General features: G+C 36.7%; 1 protein-coding gene across 1 annotated transcript in view; it reads right to left on the bottom strand.

Annotated features, from left to right (window-relative positions):
- Nucleotides 1–6,651: 6,651 nt before the first annotated feature.
- Nucleotides 6,652–25,372, bottom strand: part of LOC106612118 (pro-neuregulin-2, membrane-bound isoform) — a 91,444-nt gene continuing 72,723 nt past the window's right edge. The window contains exon 12 of the mRNA XM_045724121.2: nt 6,652–9,293. Within this exon, the coding sequence (XP_045580077.1) occupies nt 8,820–9,293 (474 nt within the window). The 3' untranslated portion in view covers nt 6,652–8,819. The remainder of the gene's footprint in view (nt 9,294–25,372) is intronic.

The following is a 25,372-nucleotide window of genomic DNA, read 5'->3' as shown; positions in this document are numbered from 1 at the left end:
ATCATAAACAAGTATTTTATACGTTCCAAAGGACATTTTATATATTCATACAGTTTAAGGGGGCACTTTTGTCATGACTCAAATGGCACAACAGAACTCTCAGATTGACCAAAGCACACCATATAACAACCATCTTGTGTAACTGAGGGATGTCTACTTTCAAATCTGGAAAAGGATGAAATAGTAGAAGTAGAAACTGATGCTGCTGCAGCATTGCTCATCACAGTGGGAATCCAGTCCACATGGGTGTCTTGATAGAGGTCAGCTGGTGAACCTACAGTAGTACGTAAACAAATGAAATCACCTCTGTTGTTAGAATATCACTTCTTCAGGTCACCTATACGACCAGGGGTCTTAATTGTGTTTAATTCACTCAGGTTTTTTCATTTTTTTCTTTACCTTTTACCCTTTTCTGATATCCAATTGGTAGTTACAGTCTGTCCCATCGCTGAAACTCCCGTACTGACTCAGGAGAGGCAAAGGTCGAGAGCCACGCGTCCTCCAAAACACGACCCTGCCAAGCCGCACTGCTTCGTGACACAATGCTTTAAACCCGGAAGCCAGCCGCACCAATGTGTCGGAGGAAACACCGTACAACTGCCAATCGTGTCAGCGTGCATGCACCCGGCCCGCCACAGGAGTCGCTAGAGCGCGATGGGACAAGGACATCCCGGCCGGCCAAACCCTCCCATAACCCGGATGACGCTGGGCTAATTGTGCGCCTCCTCATGGGTCTCCCGGTCGCGGCCGGCTGCAACACAGCCCAGGATCGAACCCGGATCTGTAGTGATGCTTCAAGCACTGCAGTGCCTTAGACTGCTGCGCCGCTCGGGAGGCCCTCATTCAGGTGATTTAGGGTCATATAATGTTTCTATTGTTGGGCTATCCCATTGAGGCCTTTGTCCTATGCTGTAACATCCATACATTTGCCCTCTTATGAATAAAGTTATCAACAAATTACCATTTACCCTTAGGTTATCGCATGAATATATGAATATGATAACCACTGAAGTTTTTTGGGGACAATAATCTCCTCCAGCCTATATGGACGTCATATTGTACAATTTGCGTCTTCCCGTTTCCTAGCAGATTAGGATCATTTAGGCAGCATGTTAGGAGAATTAGGTTAAGGTTAGGAAAAGGGTTAGGGTTAGCTAAAATGCAAAAAAATATACTTTTGACAATTTAACAAAAGCTGAATCTCTTTTAGCCAGGACCCCTTTTTCATAGGCTAGATTACATGGTTGCATTCAAGGCAAGGTCATTTTTATAGATCTGTTGTCAGTGTCAGTAGAGTAGGTTTAGGCTACCATCGTGTTAAAAAAGATTCTACTAATTTCCCCAGTCATATAAAGTGTAGTAGAATTGCATGATATGTTTATCAAAGGCCACATTTTCCCTTACAAAGGAAATGTCTCTGATATAGCCTATAAACCTATGCCACTACACGCTTATTAATAGCCTAAATTATCACTATCCAATCCACTCATCACAATAGGAATAGTAGGCTTACATTTGTCTGCAAATGCAATGATAGAGGCATGCAATCCTTTTGTTATAAAGACACATTTTTTATGGTAATAAATAGCTTCCCTCAAAAACTGTACTCTCGCAACAGATGCTAATTGCTAAACTACAAGCTATTTAGCTAGCAAATTTTGGCTAACATAGTGTTGTTGTTAACAACTGATTAGCATAACAGCTAAACTAAACTCGAAATCAATCGGACTTGATTTACCAGTGATGAAATGACCATAGCAGACCCGTTACTGACAGCTGTCTGGGTACAGGTGTTAATGGGCAAAAAGGTTTCTTTGCTTTTCTGACAGTTCTATAGTCTTATCTTGGTGTCACTAATTGTGTTTCATGATTGCGGGAAATCTGTAAAATATTTTTTTCCTGTTGTCTTTCCTGCCTTGTGAGTGCTGCCAAATACTTCTTACATATTCTGTGTTTGAGCTGCTTTAGAAAGCAAAAGTCAAATTAAAAACATTATTGGCATTGTTGAATTCGATTTTCATTATATCAAGCTACTGTAGGAGAACTGATGGATGGGTTAGCTATGTTAGCAATTCTGTTAGTTTGTTTAACAAGGCAACTACTGTCACCATTGGCCTCATGGGCCAAAAGGACACCTGTATGTTTGACAGAGCTTGAAGAATTTTTGAAAGAATAATGGTCAAATGTTGCACCCAGAAAGACTCACCAATATAATCACTGCCAAAGGTGCTTCTACAAAGTATTGACTCAGGGGTGCTAATTTCCTGTCACTGTGAAGTGTGTGCGTGTGTGAGACCACCACCATATTGTCTCCTAATTATCCCCTTCATTGATCTATTTGATGCTTGTCATAAAATAAAGATTAGCGTCTTAGTGTTGGCGCTTAGCCCAGTAGAATGGCAGATCAAATGAATCATGCCAGCAAAATGTCAGGCAATAAAAATCCTACCTATCCGAAATGTTGTCCCATTTCCAAACCACAAAAAGGAAGGAAATAATTTAGGGGGAAAATCTGTTAGATCTATAAAAAGTAAATCAAATTTTATTTGTCACATGCCCCGAATACAACAGGTTATTGTGAAATGCTTACTTATAAGCTTAACCAACAATGCAGTTCAAGAAATAGAGTTAAGAAAATAAAGAAAAGTACAACATTTTATAAAAAGTAACAATAAAATAACAATAACGAGGCTATATACGGGGGTACCGGTACCGAGTCAATGTGCGGGGGTACAGGTTAGTTGAGGTAATTTGTACATGTAAGTAGGGGTAAAGTGTCTATGCATAGATAATAGTGTAAAAACTAAGGGGGGAGAGGGGGTCAATGTAAATAATCTGGGTGGCCATTTGATTTATTGTCCAGCAGTCTTATGGCTTGGGGCAGAAGCTGTTAAGGACTCTTTTGGACCTAGTCTTGGTGCTCCGGTACCGCTTGCCGTGCGGTAGCAGATAGAAAAGTCTATGACTAGGGTGACTGGAGTCTGACAATTTTTTGAGCTTTCCTCTGACACCGCCTGGTATATAGGTCCTGGATGGCAGGAAGCTTGGCCCCAGTGATGTACTACTACCGTCTGTAGTGCCGTACGGTCGGATACCAAGCAGTTGCCATACCAGGCAGTGATGCAACTGGTCAGGATGCTCTCGATGGTGCAGCTGTAGAACGTTTTGAGGATCTGGGGTCCCATGCCAATTCTTTTCAGTCTCCTGAGGGGGAAAAGGTGTTGTCGTGACCTCTTCACAACTGTCTCGGTGTGTTTGGACAATATTAGTTTGTTGGTGATGTGAACACCAAGGAACATGAAACACTTGACCCGCTCCACTACAGCCCCATCGATGTGAATGGTGGCATGTTTGGCCCTCCTTTTCCTGTAGTCCACGATCAGCTCCTTTGCCTTGCTCACATTGAGGGAGAGTTTGTTGTCCTGGCACCACACTGCCAGGTCTCTGACCTTCACCCTATAAGCTGTCTCATCGTTGTCGGTAATCAGGCCTACCACTGTTTTGTCGTCAGCAAACATAATGATTGTGTTGGAGTCGTGCTTGGCCATGCAGTTGCTGGTGAACAAGGAGTATACAAGGGGACTAAGCATGCACCTCTTGTTGAGGATCAGCGTGGCAGATGTGTTGTTGCCTACCCTTACCACCTGGGGAGGGCCCATCAGGAAATCCAGGATCCAGTTGCAGAGGGAGGTGTTTAGTCCCAGGTTCCTTAGCTTAGTGATGAGATTTGTGGGCACTCTTGTGTTGAATGTTGAGCTGTAGTCAATAAACAGCATTCTCACATACGTGGTCCTTTTGTCCAGGTGGGAAAGGGCAGTGTGGAGTGCGATTGAGATTGTATAATCTGTGGATCTGTTGGGGCGGTATGCGAATTGGAGTGGGTCTAGGGTTTCCGGGATGATGGTGTTGATGTCAGTCATGACCAGCCTTTCAAAACGCTTCATGGCTACCGACGTGAGTGCTATGGGGCGGTAGTCATTTAGGTAGGTTACCTTCACTTTCTTGGGCACAGGGACTATGGCGGTCTGCTTTAAACATGTAGGTAATATAGACTCGGTCAGGGAGAGGTTGAAAATGACAATGAGGTACTTGCCAGTTGGTCCTAGTATGCTCTGAGTACACGTCCTGGTAATCTGTCTGGCCTTGTGAATGTTGACCTGTTTAAAGATCTTGCTCACATCGGCTACGGAGAGTGTGATTACACAGTCGTCTGGAACAGCTGGTGCTCTCATGCATGCTTCAGCATAAAAGGCATTTAGCTATCTGGTAGGCTCGCATCACTGGGCAGCTCGTGGCTGGGTTTCCCTTTGTTGTCCATAATAGTTTGCAAGCCCTGCCACATCCGACGAGCGTCAGAGCCGGTGTAGTAGTTTTCAATCTTAGTCCTGCATTGATGCTTTGCCTGTTTGATGGTTCGTCTGAGGGCATAGCGGGATATCTTTTAAGCATCCAGATTAGCGTCCCGCTCCTTGAAAGCATTAGCTCTAGCCTTTAGCTCGGTGCGGATGTTGCCTGTAATCCATGGCTTCTGGTTGGGATATGTATGTACGGACAGCGTGGGGACGACGTTGTAAATGCACTTGTTAAATGAAGCCGGTGACTGAGGTGGTATACTCCTCAATGCCATTGGATGAATCCCGGAACATATTCCAGTCTGTGTTAGCGAAACAGTCCTGTAGCGTAGGATCTGCATCATCTGACCACTTCCGTATTGAGCAAGTCACTGGTTCTTCCTGCTTTAGTTTTAGCTTGTATGTAAACAGGAATCAGGAGGATAGAATTATGGTCAGATTTGCCAAATGGAGGGTGAGGGAGAGCTTTGAATGCGCTTCTGTGTGTGGAGTAAAGGTGATCTATAGTTTTTTCCCCTCTGGTTGCACATGTGACATCCTGGTAGAAATGAGGTAAACAAATTTAAGTTTGCCTGCATTAAAGTCCCCGGCCACTAGGAGTGACACTTCTGGATAAGCATTTTCTTGTTTGCTTATGGCCTTATACATCTCCTTGAGTGCGGTCCTAGTGCCAGCATCGGTTTGTGGTTTTGAATAGACGCCTACGAAAAATATAGAAAAAATATTGCACCAGCTGTTATTGACAAAAAGACACGTCTTACCAGACGTAGCTATTCTGTCCTGCCGATGCATGGAAAACCCAGCCAACTGTATATTATCTGTGTCGTCTTTCAGCCACGACTCGGTGAAACATAAGATGTACGTTTTTAATGTCCCGTTGGTAGGATAGTTTCAAACAGAGATCATCCAGTTTATTCTCCAGAGATTGCACGTTGGCCAATAGAATGAATGGTAGAGGTGGGTTACCCACTCGCTGACGAATTCCCACAAGGCACCCCGATCTCTGCCCCCTGTATTTCCGTCTTTTCTTCATGCAAATGACGGGGATTTGGGCCTGGTCTTGGAAAAGCAGTATATCCTTCGCGTCGGACTCATTAAAGAAACATCTTTGTCCAGTTCGATGTGAGTAATTGCTGTTCTGATATCCAGAAGCTCTATTCAATCATAAGAGATGGTAGCAAAATAAGTTACAAACAATGCAAAAAAACACAAAATAGCACAGTTGGTTAGGAACCTGTAAAACGGCAGCCATCCCTTCTGGCGCTGTTATCAATCACTGGTTACGTGTGAAGACACAGCATACTTTGGTGGAGTAGAAAGTATGAGTCTAAAAAGGATGTGATGGTAAAAGTGAGGCATTCTGAACTGAACGTTTTCAGATGAGGTCATGAAGTAAGAATTGGGGAATTCAGCAGCTAACACGATTGCCTCATTCTCTTTCTACACATTCCTTAGGGAATCTTCTGCATTCCTTTTGTAGGGTCACTAAGGCCTTATGTAGGAAGGCAGATGTACTAATAATGGGTAGAATGAGAATATCTTGCGCTTGCTGTCACTTGCTTTTTTAGATGCATGTGCTTTTTACCTCAACAAAGTCTGTTGTCGTTAAAGCTCAAGTGAAAGATGTGATGTTCATCAATGATAAAGTATGTGTTATATTGTTGGAACAAATAAGACAGGAAAATATTGCCACCCAGTGGCCAGAAGTTTTCAAAGCCTGTTTTGCTTGTACAGTATAGTAGTATTAGGCAGAATAATTATTATCGGTTTGATAGACAGTCATCAATAGGCAGGTGAAAACAGCTTCTGACGTAAGCTTGAGAATCACCCTTACACCTTGAGACTCATGAAGGAGAAGGCCTCTTCTTTGTGACAGAGAATGACAACACTTTCAAAATGGTAGGAATAAAGATTTATTTTCATATGAAGAGGTGGTTTGGATTTTTCTTTTTCTTTTTTACAAGTATGTTTTGATAAAACTTGCAAAAGACTTCTAGCATATCCCAAGAATGGAGACATGAGAAAAGGGGATTTATTGCTGAATGTTAAAATGAAGACACTTCACTGAGTGGAAAATGACTTCCTTGCTGCTTTTTCCATGCACCCAACTACCTGGACCGCTAGGACATGCAGGGGGGTGGGGTGAGAGGATTGGGGGAGGAGGGGGAGGGAGGGGGCGTCAAGGAGTCGAGGACAACTGCTGGACAAACACAAACAATGCGTGTGTGTGTGTGTGGTGTGTGGTGTGTGTGTGTGTGTGTGTGTGTGTGTGTGGTGTGTGTGTGTGTGTGTGGTGTGTGTGTGTGTGTGTGTGTGGGGGAGTAAATATGCAAGGTAGGAAAGATTGGTTGCAAGGGAAGGAAGTAAGGGGGATTTTACATTTCAACTACCACTATAAGCACACTACCCTCACTGGCAGTATCCCACATTGCAAATCTCAGATTGAATACAGTGTTACTAAGACAAACTAGCCAGAACTTTGGGCCATGAAAAAAACATGTATTTCTCTGTGATAAGTGGTATTCCACAATAATCCTCTGAATTCATCTAAGGAGTTGGTAGTCATTTTTTTTAAGGTACTTATGTGTATTTTTTTTGTGATGCATGCATCTCCTGTGAGACTCGATTGGTAAAGGGGCACATTTATATTTTCATTTAAAACCAACTCCTTTTTCCATTAGGTAGAGGAGCAGGACACTCTCGGGACTCCCTGCCCATTAAATCTGATAATATTTCTGAGGTGAACCCTTTCTGAGGAATGTCTGTAACCCATAGCGGAGTGGGCAAGCTGTTGTCCTGTGTAGGTGTAACCTGTCCCATGATAATAGGTTATGTTATACTCTATGATGTCATTGTCAAGATGGGGGAGGTCGGACAGAGACAGACACATATCAGATCATTCAGTCAATGTGGCCAAGCAAGGTATACGTATGCTAATGATAAAGGTATAGGAATGCAACAAAGGATGCAATAATCGATACTACCAAACCGTCTGTTGGCTATGATGAAAAAAAGACAAACCGAACAGACTCAAACACACTGCAGTCCATCAGTCAACGTAGGAGAGACTTCGCAAAAATGAACCTTTGTGACTTGCCACAGCACTCAGCAATCCAGTGCCATCATCACTACGAGCCAATGCCGTCGTCAACATCATCACAGAACAAACCCGTGTCATTACACTGTCATAGAACAATCATCTAAGAGACTCAACATCAACTACATATCAGCATGTTTTAGCATTTTTAAAACTCCACTTTTTTTTTCAAGTTTTCAAGAGTTTCCAAAACTCCCTACTACATCAGACATGAAAACAGACAAGGATGAGGGACATAATGGATCTGGCCTATGGACCATGGTGGTTCTTGGGAAATTGAGTTTTTTTCTTCATGGGTTGTGAAAGTCCTGAGACACAGTGCGGCTTTAGTTAAGCTGCTGGCATAAAAACGGGGGTGGGCAGTCCATGTAGGCCAGAATCAGGCTGGATTGACAGGATTGGTTGGATTGGCAGCTCCCTGGCCAATGAACGCTCATGGAAGGAGGTTTTACAGTGCAATGGAGCTTCTGGCAGCATGAGGATTGGCCGGTTAAGTATGTCAGTTTAACAGTGAACACACCCTCATAGCTGAATGGACACACTCAGGGCTCCCCTGCTGTGCCTGTGACCAGACTACAACTCATCATTGAGCATGCGTATGCATGCACACACACACACACACACACACACACACACACACACACACACACACACACTTAAAAACCCTGAACACCTGTGCAGGTACCTTGGATCACCTGCATTCCTCTAAAACAATACACAGACAATGACAGGCGGCGGATGATGACATGAATGACTGACGTAAGTTTGTTTGAGCGACTCATCAAAAACTACCTCATCACTTCCTGTACCAGGACAGGACACCACATCCAGTTGCGTCTGTGATAAATGTCCCCCGTGAAAAAAACTACTGCGTGTGGATCATTCTCATGTAAACATAAACCTTTACACAGGGGTGATTCATATTGCATGATGACAGAATCATATCACAGTTCAAACAGGGAGATCGTAAATCAGAGGAAGTCAAAGTAAAGAGGTCTATAAAATGAGGAATCTGTATTAGAAAGGCTACAAAAACTCAACAGGACCTCTGGCTTCAGCACACAGCAAAAGGCACCACAATATTATTCTATTGTCTAACTCGTGAAAAAATTGGCACGGAATAATTTTTTTCTCTCTCTCATAATGCTGTAAATCAAAAACTTTACATATAAATATTTTTCCCCTATAAAAAAAGTATTTGCTGTTAGCTAGTAGACAATTTTTGCTAAAATGAAAATAAATATTTCATTTGTTTAGAATATCTGTCTGTTATACAAAATAAAAATATGTCTCTACTCCATTGTTGTCTTTAGGTGGGTCAAAGGTTTTGGGGTCAGGGGTTAGAGGTCAGTGGTCAAGGTGGGCGGGTCTTAAAGGGGTATGTTGTCATGTTTCGAGGAGCGTGACTGGGGAGTTTTACTGTGTCCATTGCTGCGGGTGCTTGGTCGCCCCTGTGCCCGGTGAGTCCGTATGTCAGTGGTGGCGCCAGGGGCGGTAGATGATCGGCACCCACGTTCGCACGGCTCCATGTTCATGTTCTGCATACTGAGAAAGGGCGTGCTCTCCCCGTGCCCTTCCTCTTCCTCCTCCTCCTCCTCTGATTGGCTGAAGCTCTGAGAGCTGTAGTCCCGTAGGCCCATTGCACGCTGGGAGAAGTGTCCGTTGAGGCGGTTCCGACGCGGGCGCCGGCGGCTCCTGATTGGCTCGCGGGAGGAGGCGTACTCCTGCGTGGTCTCGTACGCCTCGTCGTCAGGGAGACGGTAGGGGCTGGACGGAAGGCTGCCCGTGCTCTCCGTCAGGTAGGGTTGGCGCGGGCGACGGGGCTGCCGGTACAACAGTCCATCCTTCAGGGACAGAAACAGAGAGATGAGACCGTCTCAGAAACACAACGTCACACACGAGATACTGCAGTCTACAACTAACAACATTGTATACTACACATTCTAATCTACGACTAACATTATACACTACCCACTCTAATCTACGACTAACATTATACACTACCCACTCTAATCTACGACTAACATCATACACTACCCACTCTAATCTAAGACTAACATCATACACTACCCACTCTAATCTACAACTAACATTATACACTAACCACTCTAATCTACGACTAACATCATACACTACCCACTCTAATCTACGACTAACATCATACACTACCCACTCTAATCTACAACTAACATTATACACTACCCACTCTAATCTACAACTAACATTATACACTACCCACTCTAATCTACAACTAACATTATACACTACCCACTCTAATCTACAACTAACATTATACACTACCCACTCTAATCTACAACTAACATTATACACTACCCACTCTAATCTACAACTAACATTATACACTACCCTCTCTAATCTACAACTAACATTATACACTACCCACTTTAATCTACAACTAACATTATACACTACCCACTCTAATCTAGAAGTAACATCGTACACTACCAACTTTAATCTACAACAAACATTACACACCACCCCCACTAATCTACAACTAGCATCGTACACTACCCACTTTAAAGTAAATTAGCATTATACACTACCCTGTCATGATCGTCGTAAGAACTGGACCAAGGCACAGCGTACGTAGAGTTCCACATGTATAATCAATGAAACTCGAACAAAAAAACAATAAAGAATGACCGAAACGTGAAGTCATGGAGTGCTCACAGGCAACTACACAGAAACAAGATCCCACAAAACACAGCGGGGAAATGGCTGCCTAAATACGATCCACAATCAGAGACAACGATAAACAGCTGCCTCTGATTGGGAACCATACCAGGCCAACATAGAAATAAATAACCGAGACTAGAACACCCCCCCCTAGTCACACCCCGACCTAACCAAAATAGAGAATAAAAAGGCTCTCCATGGTCAGGGCGTGACACTAACCACTCTAATCTACAACTAACATTATACACTACCCACTCTAATCTACAACTGACATTATACACTACCCACTTTAATCTACAACTGACATTATACACTACCCACTTTAATCTACAACTAACATTATACACTACCCACTCTAATCTACAACTAACATTATACACTACCCACTTTAATCTACAACTAACATTATACACTAGCCACTTTAATCTACAACTAACATTATACACTACCCACTCTAATCTACAACTAACATTATACACTACCCACTTTAATCTACAACTAACATTATACACTACCCACTTTAATCTACAACTAACATTATACACTACCCACTCTAATCTACAACTAACATCGCACACTACCCACTTTAATCTACAACTAACATTATTCGCTTCCCACTCTAATCAACAACTAACATCGTACACTTCCCACTTTAATCTACAAATAACATTATACACTACCACTCTAATCTACAACTAACATTGTACACTACCCACTTCAATCTACAACTAACATCGTACACTACCCACTCTAATCTATAACTAGCATTATACGCTACCCAATTGAATCTACAACTAACATTATACACTACCCAATTTAATCTACAACTAACATTGTACACTACTCACTTTAATCTACAACAATATTATACACTACCCACTCTAATCTATAACTAGCATTATACGCTACCCAATTTAATCTACAACTAACATTATACACTACCCAATTTAATCTACAACTAACATCGTACACTACCCACTTCAATCTACAACTAACATTATACACTACCCAATTTAATCTACAACTAACATTGTACACTACTCACTTTAATCTACAACAATATTATACACTACCCACTTTAATATACAACTAACATTATACACCTCACACATCAATCAATAACTAACATTATACACTACGCACTTTAATCTACAACTAACATTATACACTACGCACTTTAATCATCAACTAAAATTATACACCACCCACTCTAATCTACAACTAACATTATTCACTACCCACTCTAATCTACAACTAACATCCTACACTACCCACTTTAATCTACAACTAACATTATACACTACCCACTTTAATCTACAGCTAACATTATACACTACCCACTCTAATCTATAACTAGCATTATACGCTACCCAATTTAATCTACAACTAACATTATACACCTCACACCTCAATCAATAACTAACATTATACACTACGCACTTTAATCTACAACTAACATTATACACTACGCACTTTAATCATCAACTAAAATTATACACCACCCACTCTAATCTACAACTAACATTATTCACTACCCACTCTAATCTACAACTAACATCCTACACTACCCACTTTAATCTACAACTAACATTATTCTCTTCCCACTTTAATCTACAACTAACATTATACACTTAGCACTTTAATCTACAAATAACATTATACACTACCCACTCTAATCTACAACTAACATTATACACTACCCACTCTAATATAGAACTAACATCGTACACTACCCACTTTAATCTACAACTAACATTATACACTTCCCACTTTAATCTACAAATACAATTATACACTACCCACTCTAATCTACAACTAACATTATACACTACCCACTTTAATCTACAACTAACATTATACACTACCCACTTTAATCTACAACTAACATTATACACTACCCACTCTAATCTATAACTAGCATTATACGCTACCCAATTTAATCTACAAATAACATTATACACTACCCACTCTAATCTACAACTAACATTATACACTACCCACTTTAATCTACAACTAACATTATACACTACCCACTTTAATCTACAACTAACATTATACACTACCCACTCTAATCTATAACTAGCATTATACGCTACCCAATTTAATCTACAACTAACATTATACACTACCCACTTCAATCTACAACTAACATTATACACTACCCACTTTAATGTACAACTAACATCGAACAGTACCCACTTTAATATACAACTATTATTATACACCTCCCACTTTAATCTACTACTAACATTATACACTAACCACTTTAATCTACATCTAACATCGTACACTTCCCACTCTAATCTAGAACAAACACCGTACACTACCCACTCTAATCTACAACTAACATTATACAAAACCAACTTTAATCTACAACAAACATTACACACCACCCACACTAATCTACAACTAAAATTGTACACTACCCACGTTAATGTACAACTAACATCGCACACTACCCACTTTAATCTACAACTAACATTATTCGCTTCCCACTCTAATCAACAACTAACATCGTACACTTCCCACTTTAATCTACAAATAACATTATACACTACCACTCTAATCTACAACTAACATTGTACACTACCCACTTCAATCTACAACTAACATCGTACACTACCCACTCTAATCTATAACTAGCATTATACGCTACCCAATTTAATCTACAACTAACATTATACACTACCCAATTTAATCTACAACTAACATTGTACACTACTCACTTTAATCTACAACAATATTATACACTACCCACTCTAATCTATAACTAGCATTATACGCTACCCAATTTAATCTACAACTAACATTATACACCTCACACCTCAATCAATAACTAACATTATACACTACGCACTTTAATCTACAACTAACATTATACACTACGCACTTTAATCATCAACTAAAATTATACACCACCCACTCTAATCTACAAATAACATTATTCACTACCCACTCTAATCAACAACTAACATCCTACACTACCCACTTTAATCTACAACTAACATTATTCACTTCCCACTTTAATCTACAACTAACATTATACACTTCGCACTTTAATCTACAAATAACATTATACACTACCCACTCTAATCTACAACTAACATTATACACTACCCACTCTAATATAGAACTAACATCGTACACTACCCACTTTAATCTACAACTAACATTATACACTTCCCACTTTAATCTACAAATAAAATTATACACTATCCACTCTAATCTACAACTAACATTATACACTACCCACTTTAATCTACAACTTACATTATACACTACCCACTTTAATCTACAACTAACATTATACACTACCCACTCTAATCTATAACTAGCATTATACGCTACCCAATTTAATCTACAACTAACATTATACACTACCCACTTCAATCTACAACTAACATTATACACTACCCACTCTAATCTATAACTAGCATTATACGCTACCCAATTTAATCTACAAATAACATTATACACTACCCACTCTAATCTATAACTAGCATAATACGCTACCCAATTTAATCTACAACTAACATTATACACTACCCAATTTAATCTACAACAATATTATACACTACGCACTTTAATCTACAACTAACATTATACACTACGTTAATCATCAACTAAAATTATACACCACCCACTCTAATCTACAACTAACATTATTCACTACCCACTCTAATCTACAACTAACATCCTACACTACCCACTTTAATCTACAACTAACATTATACACTACCCACTTTAATCTACAGCTAACATTATACACTACCCACTCTAATCTATAACTAGCATTATACGCTACCCAATTTAATCTACAACTAACATTATACACCTCACACCTCAATCATTAACTAACATTATACACTACGCACTTTAATCTACAACTAACATTATACACTACGCACTTTAATCATCAACTAAAATTATACACCACCCACTCTAATCTACAACTAACATTATTCACTACCCACTCTAATCTACAACTAACATCCTACACTACCCACTTTAATCTACAACTAACATTATTCTCTTCCCACTTTAATCTACAACTAACATTATACACTTAGCACTTTAATCTACAAATAACATTATACACTACCCACTCTAATCTACAACTAACATTATACACTACCCACTCTAATATAGAACTAACATCGTACACTACCCACTTTAATCTACAACTAACATTATACACTTCCCACTTTAATCTACAAATACAATTATACACTACCCACTCTAATCTACAACTAACATTATACACTACCCACTCTAATCTACAACTAACATTATACACTACCCACTCTAATATAGAACTAACATCGTACACTACCCACTTTAATCTACAACTAACATTATACACTTCCCACTTTAATCTACAAATAAAATTATACACTATCCACTCTAATCTACAACTAACATTATACACTACCCACTTTAATCTACAACTTACATTATACACTACCCACTTTAATCTACAACTAACATTATACACTACCCACTCTAATCTATAACTAGCATTATACGCTACCCAATTTAATCTACAACTAACATTATACACTACCCACTTCAATCTACAACTAACATTATACACTACCCACTCTAATCTATAACTAGCATTATACGCTACCCAATTTAATCTACAAATAACATTATACACTACCCACTCTAATCTATAACTAGCATAATACGCTACCCAATTTAATCTACAACTAACATTATACACTACCCAATTTAATCTACAACAATATTATACACTACGCACTTTAATCTACAACTAACATTATACACTACGTTAATCATCAACTAAAATTATACACCACCCACTCTAATCTACAACTAACATTATTCACTACCCACTCTAATCTACAACTAACATCCTACACTACCCACTTTAATCTACAACTAACATTATACACTACCCACTTTAATCTACAGCTAACATTATACACTACCCACTCTAATCTATAACTAGCATTATACGCTACCCAATTTAATCTACAACTAACATTATACACCTCACACCTCAATCATTAACTAACATTATACACTACGCACTTTAATCTACAACTAACATTATACACTACGCACTTTAATCATCAACTAAAATTATACACCACCCACTCTAATCTACAACTAACATTATTCACTACCCACTCTAATCTACAACTAACATCCTACACTACCCACTTTAATCTACAACTAACATTATTCTCTTCCCACTTTAATCTACAACTAACATTATACACTTAGCACTTTAATCTACAAATAACATTATACACTACCCACTCTAATCTACAACTAACATTATACACTACCCACTCTAATATAGAACTAACATCGTACACTACCCACTTTAATCTACAACTAACATTATACACTTCCCACTTTAATCTACAAATACAATTATACACTACCCACTCTAATCTACAACTAACATTATACACTACCCACTTTAATCTACAACTAACATTATACACTACCCACTTTAATCTACAACTAACATTATACACTACCCACTCTAATCTATAACTAGCATTATACGCTACCCAATTTAATCTACAAATAACATTATACACTACCCACTCTAATCTACAACTAACATTATACACTACCCACTTTAATCTACAACTAACATTATACACTACCCACTTTAATCTACAACTAACATTATACACTACCCACTCTAATCTATAACTAGCATTATACGCTACCCAATTTAATCTACAACTAACATTATACACTACCCACTTCAATCTACAACTAACATTATACACTACCCACTTTAATGTACAACTAACATCGAACAGTACCCACTTTAATATACAACTATTATTATACACCTCCCACTTTAATCTACTACTAACATTATACACTAACCACTTTAATCTACATCTAACATCGTACACTTCCCACTCTAATCTAGAACAAACACCGTACACTACCCACTCTAATCTACAACTAACATTATACAAAACCAACTTTAATCTACAACAAACATTACACACCACCCACACTAATCTACAACTAAAATTGTACACTACCCACGTTAATGTACAACTAACATCGCACACTACCCACTTTAATCTACAACTAACATTATTCGCTTCCCACTCTAATCAACAACTAACATCGTACACTTCCCACTTTAATCTACAAATAACATTATACACTACCACTCTAATCTACAACTAACATTGTACACTACCCACTTCAATCTACAACTAACATCGTACACTACCCACTCTAATCTATAACTAGCATTATACGCTACCCAATTTAATCTACAACTAACATTATACACTACCCAATTTAATCTACAACTAACATTGTACACTACTCACTTTAATCTACAACAATATTATACACTACCCACTCTAATCTATAACTAGCATTATACGCTACCCAATTTAATCTACAACTAACATTATACACCTCACACCTCAATCAATAACTAACATTATACACTACGCACTTTAATCTACAACTAACATTATACACTACGCACTTTAATCATCAACTAAAATTATACACCACCCACTCTAATCTACAAATAACATTATTCACTACCCACTCTAATCAACAACTAACATCCTACACTACCCACTTTAATCTACAACTAACATTATTCACTTCCCACTTTAATCTACAACTAACATTATACACTTCGCACTTTAATCTACAAATAACATTATACACTACCCACTCTAATCTACAACTAACATTATACACTACCCACTCTAATATAGAACTAACATCGTACACTACCCACTTTAATCTACAACTAACATTATACACTTCCCACTTTAATCTACAAATAAAATTATACACTATCCACTCTAATCTACAACTAACATTATACACTACCCACTTTAATCTACAACTTACATTATACACTACCCACTTTAATCTACAACTAACATTATACACTACCCACTCTAATCTATAACTAGCATTATACGCTACCCAATTTAATCTACAACTAACATTATACACTACCCACTTCAATCTACAACTAACATTATACACTACCCACTCTAATCTATAACTAGCATTATACGCTACCCAATTTAATCTACAAATAACATTATACACTACCCACTCTAATCTATAACTAGCATAATACGCTACCCAATTTAATCTACAACTAACATTATACACTACCCAATTTAATCTACAACAATATTATACACTACGCACTTTAATCTACAACTAACATTATACACTACGTTAATCATCAACTAAAATTATACACCACCCACTCTAATCTACAACTAACATTATTCACTACCCACTCTAATCTACAACTAACATCCTACACTACCCACTTTAATCTACAACTAACATTATACACTACCCACTTTAATCTACAGCTAACATTATACACTACCCACTCTAATCTATAACTAGCATTATACGCTACCCAATTTAATCTACAACTAACATTATACACCTCACACCTCAATCAATAACTAACATTATACACTACGCACTTTAATCTACAACTAACATTATACACTACGCACTTTAATCATCAACTAAAATTATACACCACCCACTCTAATCTACAACTAACATTATTCACTACCCACTCTAATCTACAACTAACATCCTACACTACCCACTTTAATCTACAACTAACATTATTCTCTTCCCACTTTAATCTACAACTAACATTATACACTTAGCACTTCAATCTACAAATAACATTATACACTACCCACTCTAATCTACAACTAACATTATACACTACCCACTCTAATATAGAACTAACATCGTACACTACCCACTTTAATCTACAACTAACATTATACACTTCCCACTTTAATCTACAAATACAATTATACACTACCCACTCTAATCTACAACTAACATTATACACTACCCACTTTAATCTACAACTAACATTATACACTACCCACTTTAATCTACAACTAACATTATACACTACCCACTCTAATCTATAACTAGCATTATACGCTACCCAATTTAATCTACAACTAACATTATACACTACCCACTTCAATCTACAACTAACATTATACACTACCCACTTTAATGTACAACTAACATCGAACAGTACCCACTTTAATATACAACTATTATTATACACCTCCCACTTTAATCTACTACTAACATTATACACTAACCACTTTAATCTACATCTAACATCGTACACTTCCCACTCTAATCTAGAACAAACACCGTACACTACCCACTCTAATCTACAACTAACATTATACAAAACCAACTTTAATCTACAACAAACATTACACACCACCCACACTAATCTACAACTAAAATTGTACACTACCCACGTTAATGTACAACTAACATCGCACACTACCCACTTTAATCTACAACTAACATTATTCGCTTCCCACTCTAATCAACAACTAACATCGTACACTTCCCACTTTAATCTACAAATAACATTATACACTACCACTCTAATCTACAACTAACATTGTACACTACCCACTTCAATCTACAACTAACATCGTACACTACCCACTCTAATCTATAACTAGCATTATACGCTACCCAATTTAATCTACAACTAACATTATACACTACCCAATTTAATCTACAACTAACATTGTACACTACTCACTTTAATCTACAACAATATTATACACTACCCACTCTAATCTATAACTAGCATTATACGCTACCCAATTTAATCTACAACTAACATTATACACCTCACACCTCAATCAATAACTAACATTATACACTACGCACTTTAATCTACAACTAACATTATACACTACGCACTTTAATCATCAACTGAAATTATACACCACCCACTCTAATCTACAAATAACATTATTCACTACCCACTCTAATCAACAACTAACATCCTACACTACCCACTTTAATCTACAACTAACATTATTCACTTCCCACTTTAATCTACAACTAACATTATACACTTCGCACTTTAATCTACAAATAACATTATACACTACCCACTCTAATCTACAACTAACATTATACACTACCCACTCTAATATAGAACTAACATCGTACACTACCCACTTTAATCTACAACTAACATTATACACTTCCCACTTTAATCTACAAATAACATTATACACTACCCACTCTAATCTACAACTAACATTATACACTACCCACTTTAATCTACAACTTACATTATACACTAACCACTTTAATCTACAACTAACATTATACACTACCCACTCTAATCTATAACTAGCATTATACGCTACCCAATTAAATCTACAACTAACATTATACACTACCCACTTCAATCTACAACTAACATTATACACTACCCACTCTAATCTATAACTAGCATTATACGCTACCCAATTTAATCTACAACTAACATTATACACTACCCAATTTAATCTACAACTAACATCGTACACTACCCACTTCAATCTACAAATAACATTATACACTACCCAATTTAATCTACAACTAACATTGTACACTACTCACTTTAATCTACAACAATATTATACACTACCCACTTTAATATACAACTAAAAATTATACACCACACACCTCAATCAATAACTAACATTATACACTACGCACGTTAATCTACAACTAACATTATACACTACGCACTTTAATCATCAACTAAAATTATACACCACCCACTCTAATCTACTACTAACATTATACACTACCCACTTTAATCTACATCTAACATCGTACACTTCCCACTCTAATCTAGAACAAACATCGTACACTACCCACTCTAATCTACAAATAACATTATACAAAACCAACTTTAATCTACAACAAACATTACACACCACCCACACTAATCTACAACTAACATTGTACACTACCCACTATAATGTACAACAAATATCGTACACTACACACTTTAATCTACAAATAACATTATATACTCGGCAGTCAAATCTACAACTAAAATAGTACACTACCCACTTTACTGTACAACTAACATCGCACACTACCCACTTTAATCATCAACTAAAATTATACAGCACCCACTCTAATCTACAACTAACATTATTCACTACCCACTCTAATCTACAACTAACATCCTACACTACCCACTTTAATCTACAACTAACATTATTCACTTCCCACTTTAATCTACAACTAACATTATACACTTCGCACTTTAATCTACAAATAACATTATACACTACCCACTCTAATCTACAACTAACATTATACACTACCCACTCTAATATAGAACTAACATCGTACACTACCCACTTTAATCTACAACTAACATTATACACTTCCCACTTTAATCTACAAATACACATTATACACTACCCACTCTAATCTATCAACTCAAGCATTATACGCTACCCAATTTAATCTACAACTAACATTATACACTACCCACTTCAATCTACAACTAACATTATACACTACCCACTCTAATCTATAACTAGCATTATACGCTACCCAATTTAATCTACAACTAACATTATACACTACCCACTTCAATCTACAACTAACATTATACACTACCCACTTTAATGTACAACTAACATCGAACAGTACCCACTTTAATATACAACTATTATTATACACCTCCCACTTTAATCTACTACTAACATTATACACTACCCACTTTAATCTACATCTAACATCGTACACTTCCCACTCTAATCTAGAACAAACATCGTACACTACCCACTCTAATCTACAACTAACATTATACAAAACCAACTTTAATCTACAACAAACATTACACACCACCCACACTAATCTACAACTAAAATTGTACACTACCCACTATAATCTACAACAAATATCGTACACTACACACTTTAATCTACAAATAACATTATATACTCGCCAGTCAAATCTACAACTAAAATAGTACACTACCCACTTTAATGTACAACTAACATCGCACACTACCCACTTTAATCTACAACTAACATTATTCGCTTCCCACTCTAATCAACAACTAACATCGTACACTTCCCACTTTAATCTACAAATAACATTATACACTACCACTCTAATCTACAACTAACATTGTACACTACCCACTTCAATCTACAACTAACATCGTACACTACCCACTCTAATCTATAACTAGCATTATACGCTACCCAATTTATTCTACAACTAACATTATACACTACCCAATTTAATCTACAACTAACATTGTACACTACTCAATTTAATCTACAACAATATTATACAATACCCACTCTAATCTATAACTAGCATTATACGCTACCCAATTTAATCTACAACTAACATTATACACTACCCAATTTAATCTACAACTAACATCGTACACTACCCAGTTCAATCTACAACTAACATTATACACTACCCAATTTAATCTACAACTAACATTGTACACTACTCACTTTAATCTACAACAATATTATACACTACCCACTTTAATATACAACTAACATTATACACCTCACACATCAATCAATAACTAACATTATACACTACGCACTTTAATCTACAACTAACATTATACACTACGCACTTTAATCATCAAATAACATTATACACTACCCACTCTAATCTACAACTAACATTATACACTACCCACTCTAATATAGAACTAACATCGTACACTACCCACTTTAATCTACAACTAACATTATACACTTCCCACTTTAATCTACAAATAAAATTATACACTATCCACTCTAATCTACAACTAACATTATACACTACCCACTTTAATCTACAACTTACATTATACACTACCCACTTTAATCTACAACTAACATTATACACTACCCACTCTAATCTATAACTAGCATTATACGCTACCCAATTTAATCTACAACTAACATTATACACTACCCACTTCAATCTACAACTAACATTATACACTACCCACTCTAATCTATAACTAGCATTATACGCTACCCAATTTAATCTACAAATAACATTATACACTACCCACTCTAATCTATAACTAGCATAATACGCTACCCAATTTAATCTACAACTAACATTATACACTACCCAATTTAATCTACAACAATATTATACACTACGCACTTTAATCTACAACTAACATTATACACTACGTTAATCATCAACTAAAATTATACACCACCCACTCTAATCTACAACTAACATTATACACTACCCACTCTAATATAGAACTAACATCGTACACTACCCACTTTAATCTACAACTAACATTATACACTTCCCACTTTAATCTACAAATAACATTATACACTACCCACTCTAATCTACAACTAACATTATACACTACCCACTTTAATCTACAACTAACATTATACACTACCCACTCTAGTCCATAACTAGCATTATACGCTACCCAATTTAATCTACAACTAACATTATACACTACCCACTTCAATCTACAACTAACATTATACACTACCCACTTTAATGTACAACTAACATCGAACAGTACCCACTTTAATATACAACTATTATTATACACCTCCCACTTTAATCTACAACTAACATTATACACTACCCACTCTAATCTATAACTAGCATTATACGCTACCCAATTTAATCTACAACTAACATTATACACTACCCACTTCAATCTACAACTAACATTATACACTACCCACTTTAATGTACAACTAAGATCGAACAGTACCCACTTTAATATACAACTATTATTATACACCTCCCACTTTAATCTACTACTAACATTATACACTACCCACTTTAATCTACATCTAACATCGTACACTTCCCACTCTAATCTAGAACAAACATCGTACACTACCCACTTTAATCTACAACTAACATTATACACTTCCCACTTTAATCTACAAATAACATTATACACTACCCACTCTAATCTACTACTAACATTATACACTACGCACTTTAATCTACAACTAACATTATACACTACCCACTTTAATCTACAGCTAACATTATACACTACCCACTCTAATCTATAACTAGCATTATACGCTACCCAATTTAATCTACAACTAACATTATACACCTCACACCTCAATCAATAACTAACATTATACACTACGCACTTTAATCTACAACTAACATTATACACTACGCACTTTAATCATCAACTAAAATTATACACCACCCACTCTAATCTACAACTAACATTATTCACTACCCACTCTAATCTACAACTAACATCCTACACTACCCACTTTAATCTACAACTAACATTATTCACTTCCCACTTTTATCTACAACTAACATTATACACTTCGCACTTTAATCTACAAATAACATTATACACTACCCACTCTAATCTACAACTAACATTATACACTACCCACTCTAATATAGAACTAACATCGTACACTACCCACTTTAATCTACAACTAACATTATACACTTCCCACTTTAATCTACAAATAAAATTATACACTACCCACTCTAATCTACAACTAACATTATACACTACCCACTTTAATCTACAACTAACATTATACAAAACCAACTTTAATCTACAACAAACATTACACACCACCCACACTAATCTACAACTAAAATTGTACACTACCCACTATAATCTACAACAAATATCGTACACTACACACTTTAATCTACAAATAACATTATATACTCGCCAGTCAAATCTACAACTAAAATAGTACACTACCCACTTTAATGTACAACTAACATTGCACACTACCCACTTTAATCTACAACTAACATTATTTGCTTCCCACTCTAATCAACAACTAACATCGTACACTTCCCACTTTAATCTACAAATAACATTATACACTACCACTCTAATCTACAACTAACATTGTACACTACCCACTTCAATCTACAACTAACATCGTACACTACCCACTCTAATCTATAACTAGCATTATACGCTACCCAATTTATTCTACAACTAACATTATACACTACCCAATTTAATCTACAACTAACATTGTACACTACTCACTTTAATCTACAACAATATTATACACTACCCACTCTAATCTATAACTAGCATTATACGCTACCCAATTTAATCTACAACTAACATTATACACTACCCAATTTAATCTACAACTAACATCGTACACTACCCACTTCAATCTACAAATAACATTATACACTACCCAATTTAATCTACAACTAACATTGTACACTACTCACTTTAATCTACAACAATATTATACACTACCCACTTTAATATACAACTAACATTATACACCTCACACCTCAATCAATAACTAACATTATACACTACGCACTTTAATCTACAACTAACATTATACACTACGCACTTTAATCATCAACTAAAATTATACACCACCCACTCTAATCTACTACTAACATTATACACTACCCACTTTAATCTACATCTAACATCGTACACTTCCCACTCTAATCTAGAACAAACATCGTACACTACCCACTCTAATCTACAACTAACATTATACAAAACCAACTTTAATCTACAACAAACATTACACACCACCCACACTAATCTACAACTAAAATTGTACACTACCCACTATAATCTACAACAAATATCGTACACTACACACTTTAATCTACAAATAACATTATATACTCGCCAGTCAAATCTACAACTAAAATAGTACACTACCCACTTTAATGTACAACTAACATCGCACACTACCCACTTTAATCTACAACTAACATTATTCGCTTCCCACTCTAATCAACAACTAACATCGTACACTTCCCACTTTAATCTACAAATAACATTATAAACTACCACTCTAATCTACAACTAACATTGTACACTACCCACTTCAATCTACAACTAACATCGTACACTACCCACTCTAATCTATAACTAGCATTATACGCTACCCAATTTATTCTACAACTAACATTATACACTACCCAATTTAATCTACAACTAACATTGTACACTACTCACTTTAATCTACAACAATATTATACACTACCCACTCTAATCTATAACTAGCATTATACGCTACCCAATTTAATCTACAACTAACATTATACACTACCCACTTTAATGTACAACTAACATCGAACAGTACCCACTTTAATATACAACTATTATTATACACCTCCCACTTTAATCTACAACTAACATTATACACTACCCAATTTAATCTACAACTAACATTGTACACTACTCACTTTAATCTACAACAATATTATACACTACCCACTCTAATCTATAACTAGCATTATACGCTACCCAATTTAATCTACAACTAACATTATACACTACCCAATTTAATCTACAACTAACATCGTACACTACCCACTTCAATCTACAACTAACATTATA

Source organism: Salmo salar, chromosome 09, assembly GCF_965601325.2.
Source record: "Salmo salar chromosome 09, fSalSal1, whole genome shotgun sequence".
NCBI classification, from domain to species: Eukaryota; Metazoa; Chordata; class Actinopteri; order Salmoniformes; family Salmonidae; genus Salmo; species Salmo salar.
Note: the sequence above shows the minus strand (reverse complement) of the source record. Positions and strands in the feature narration are given on the sequence as shown.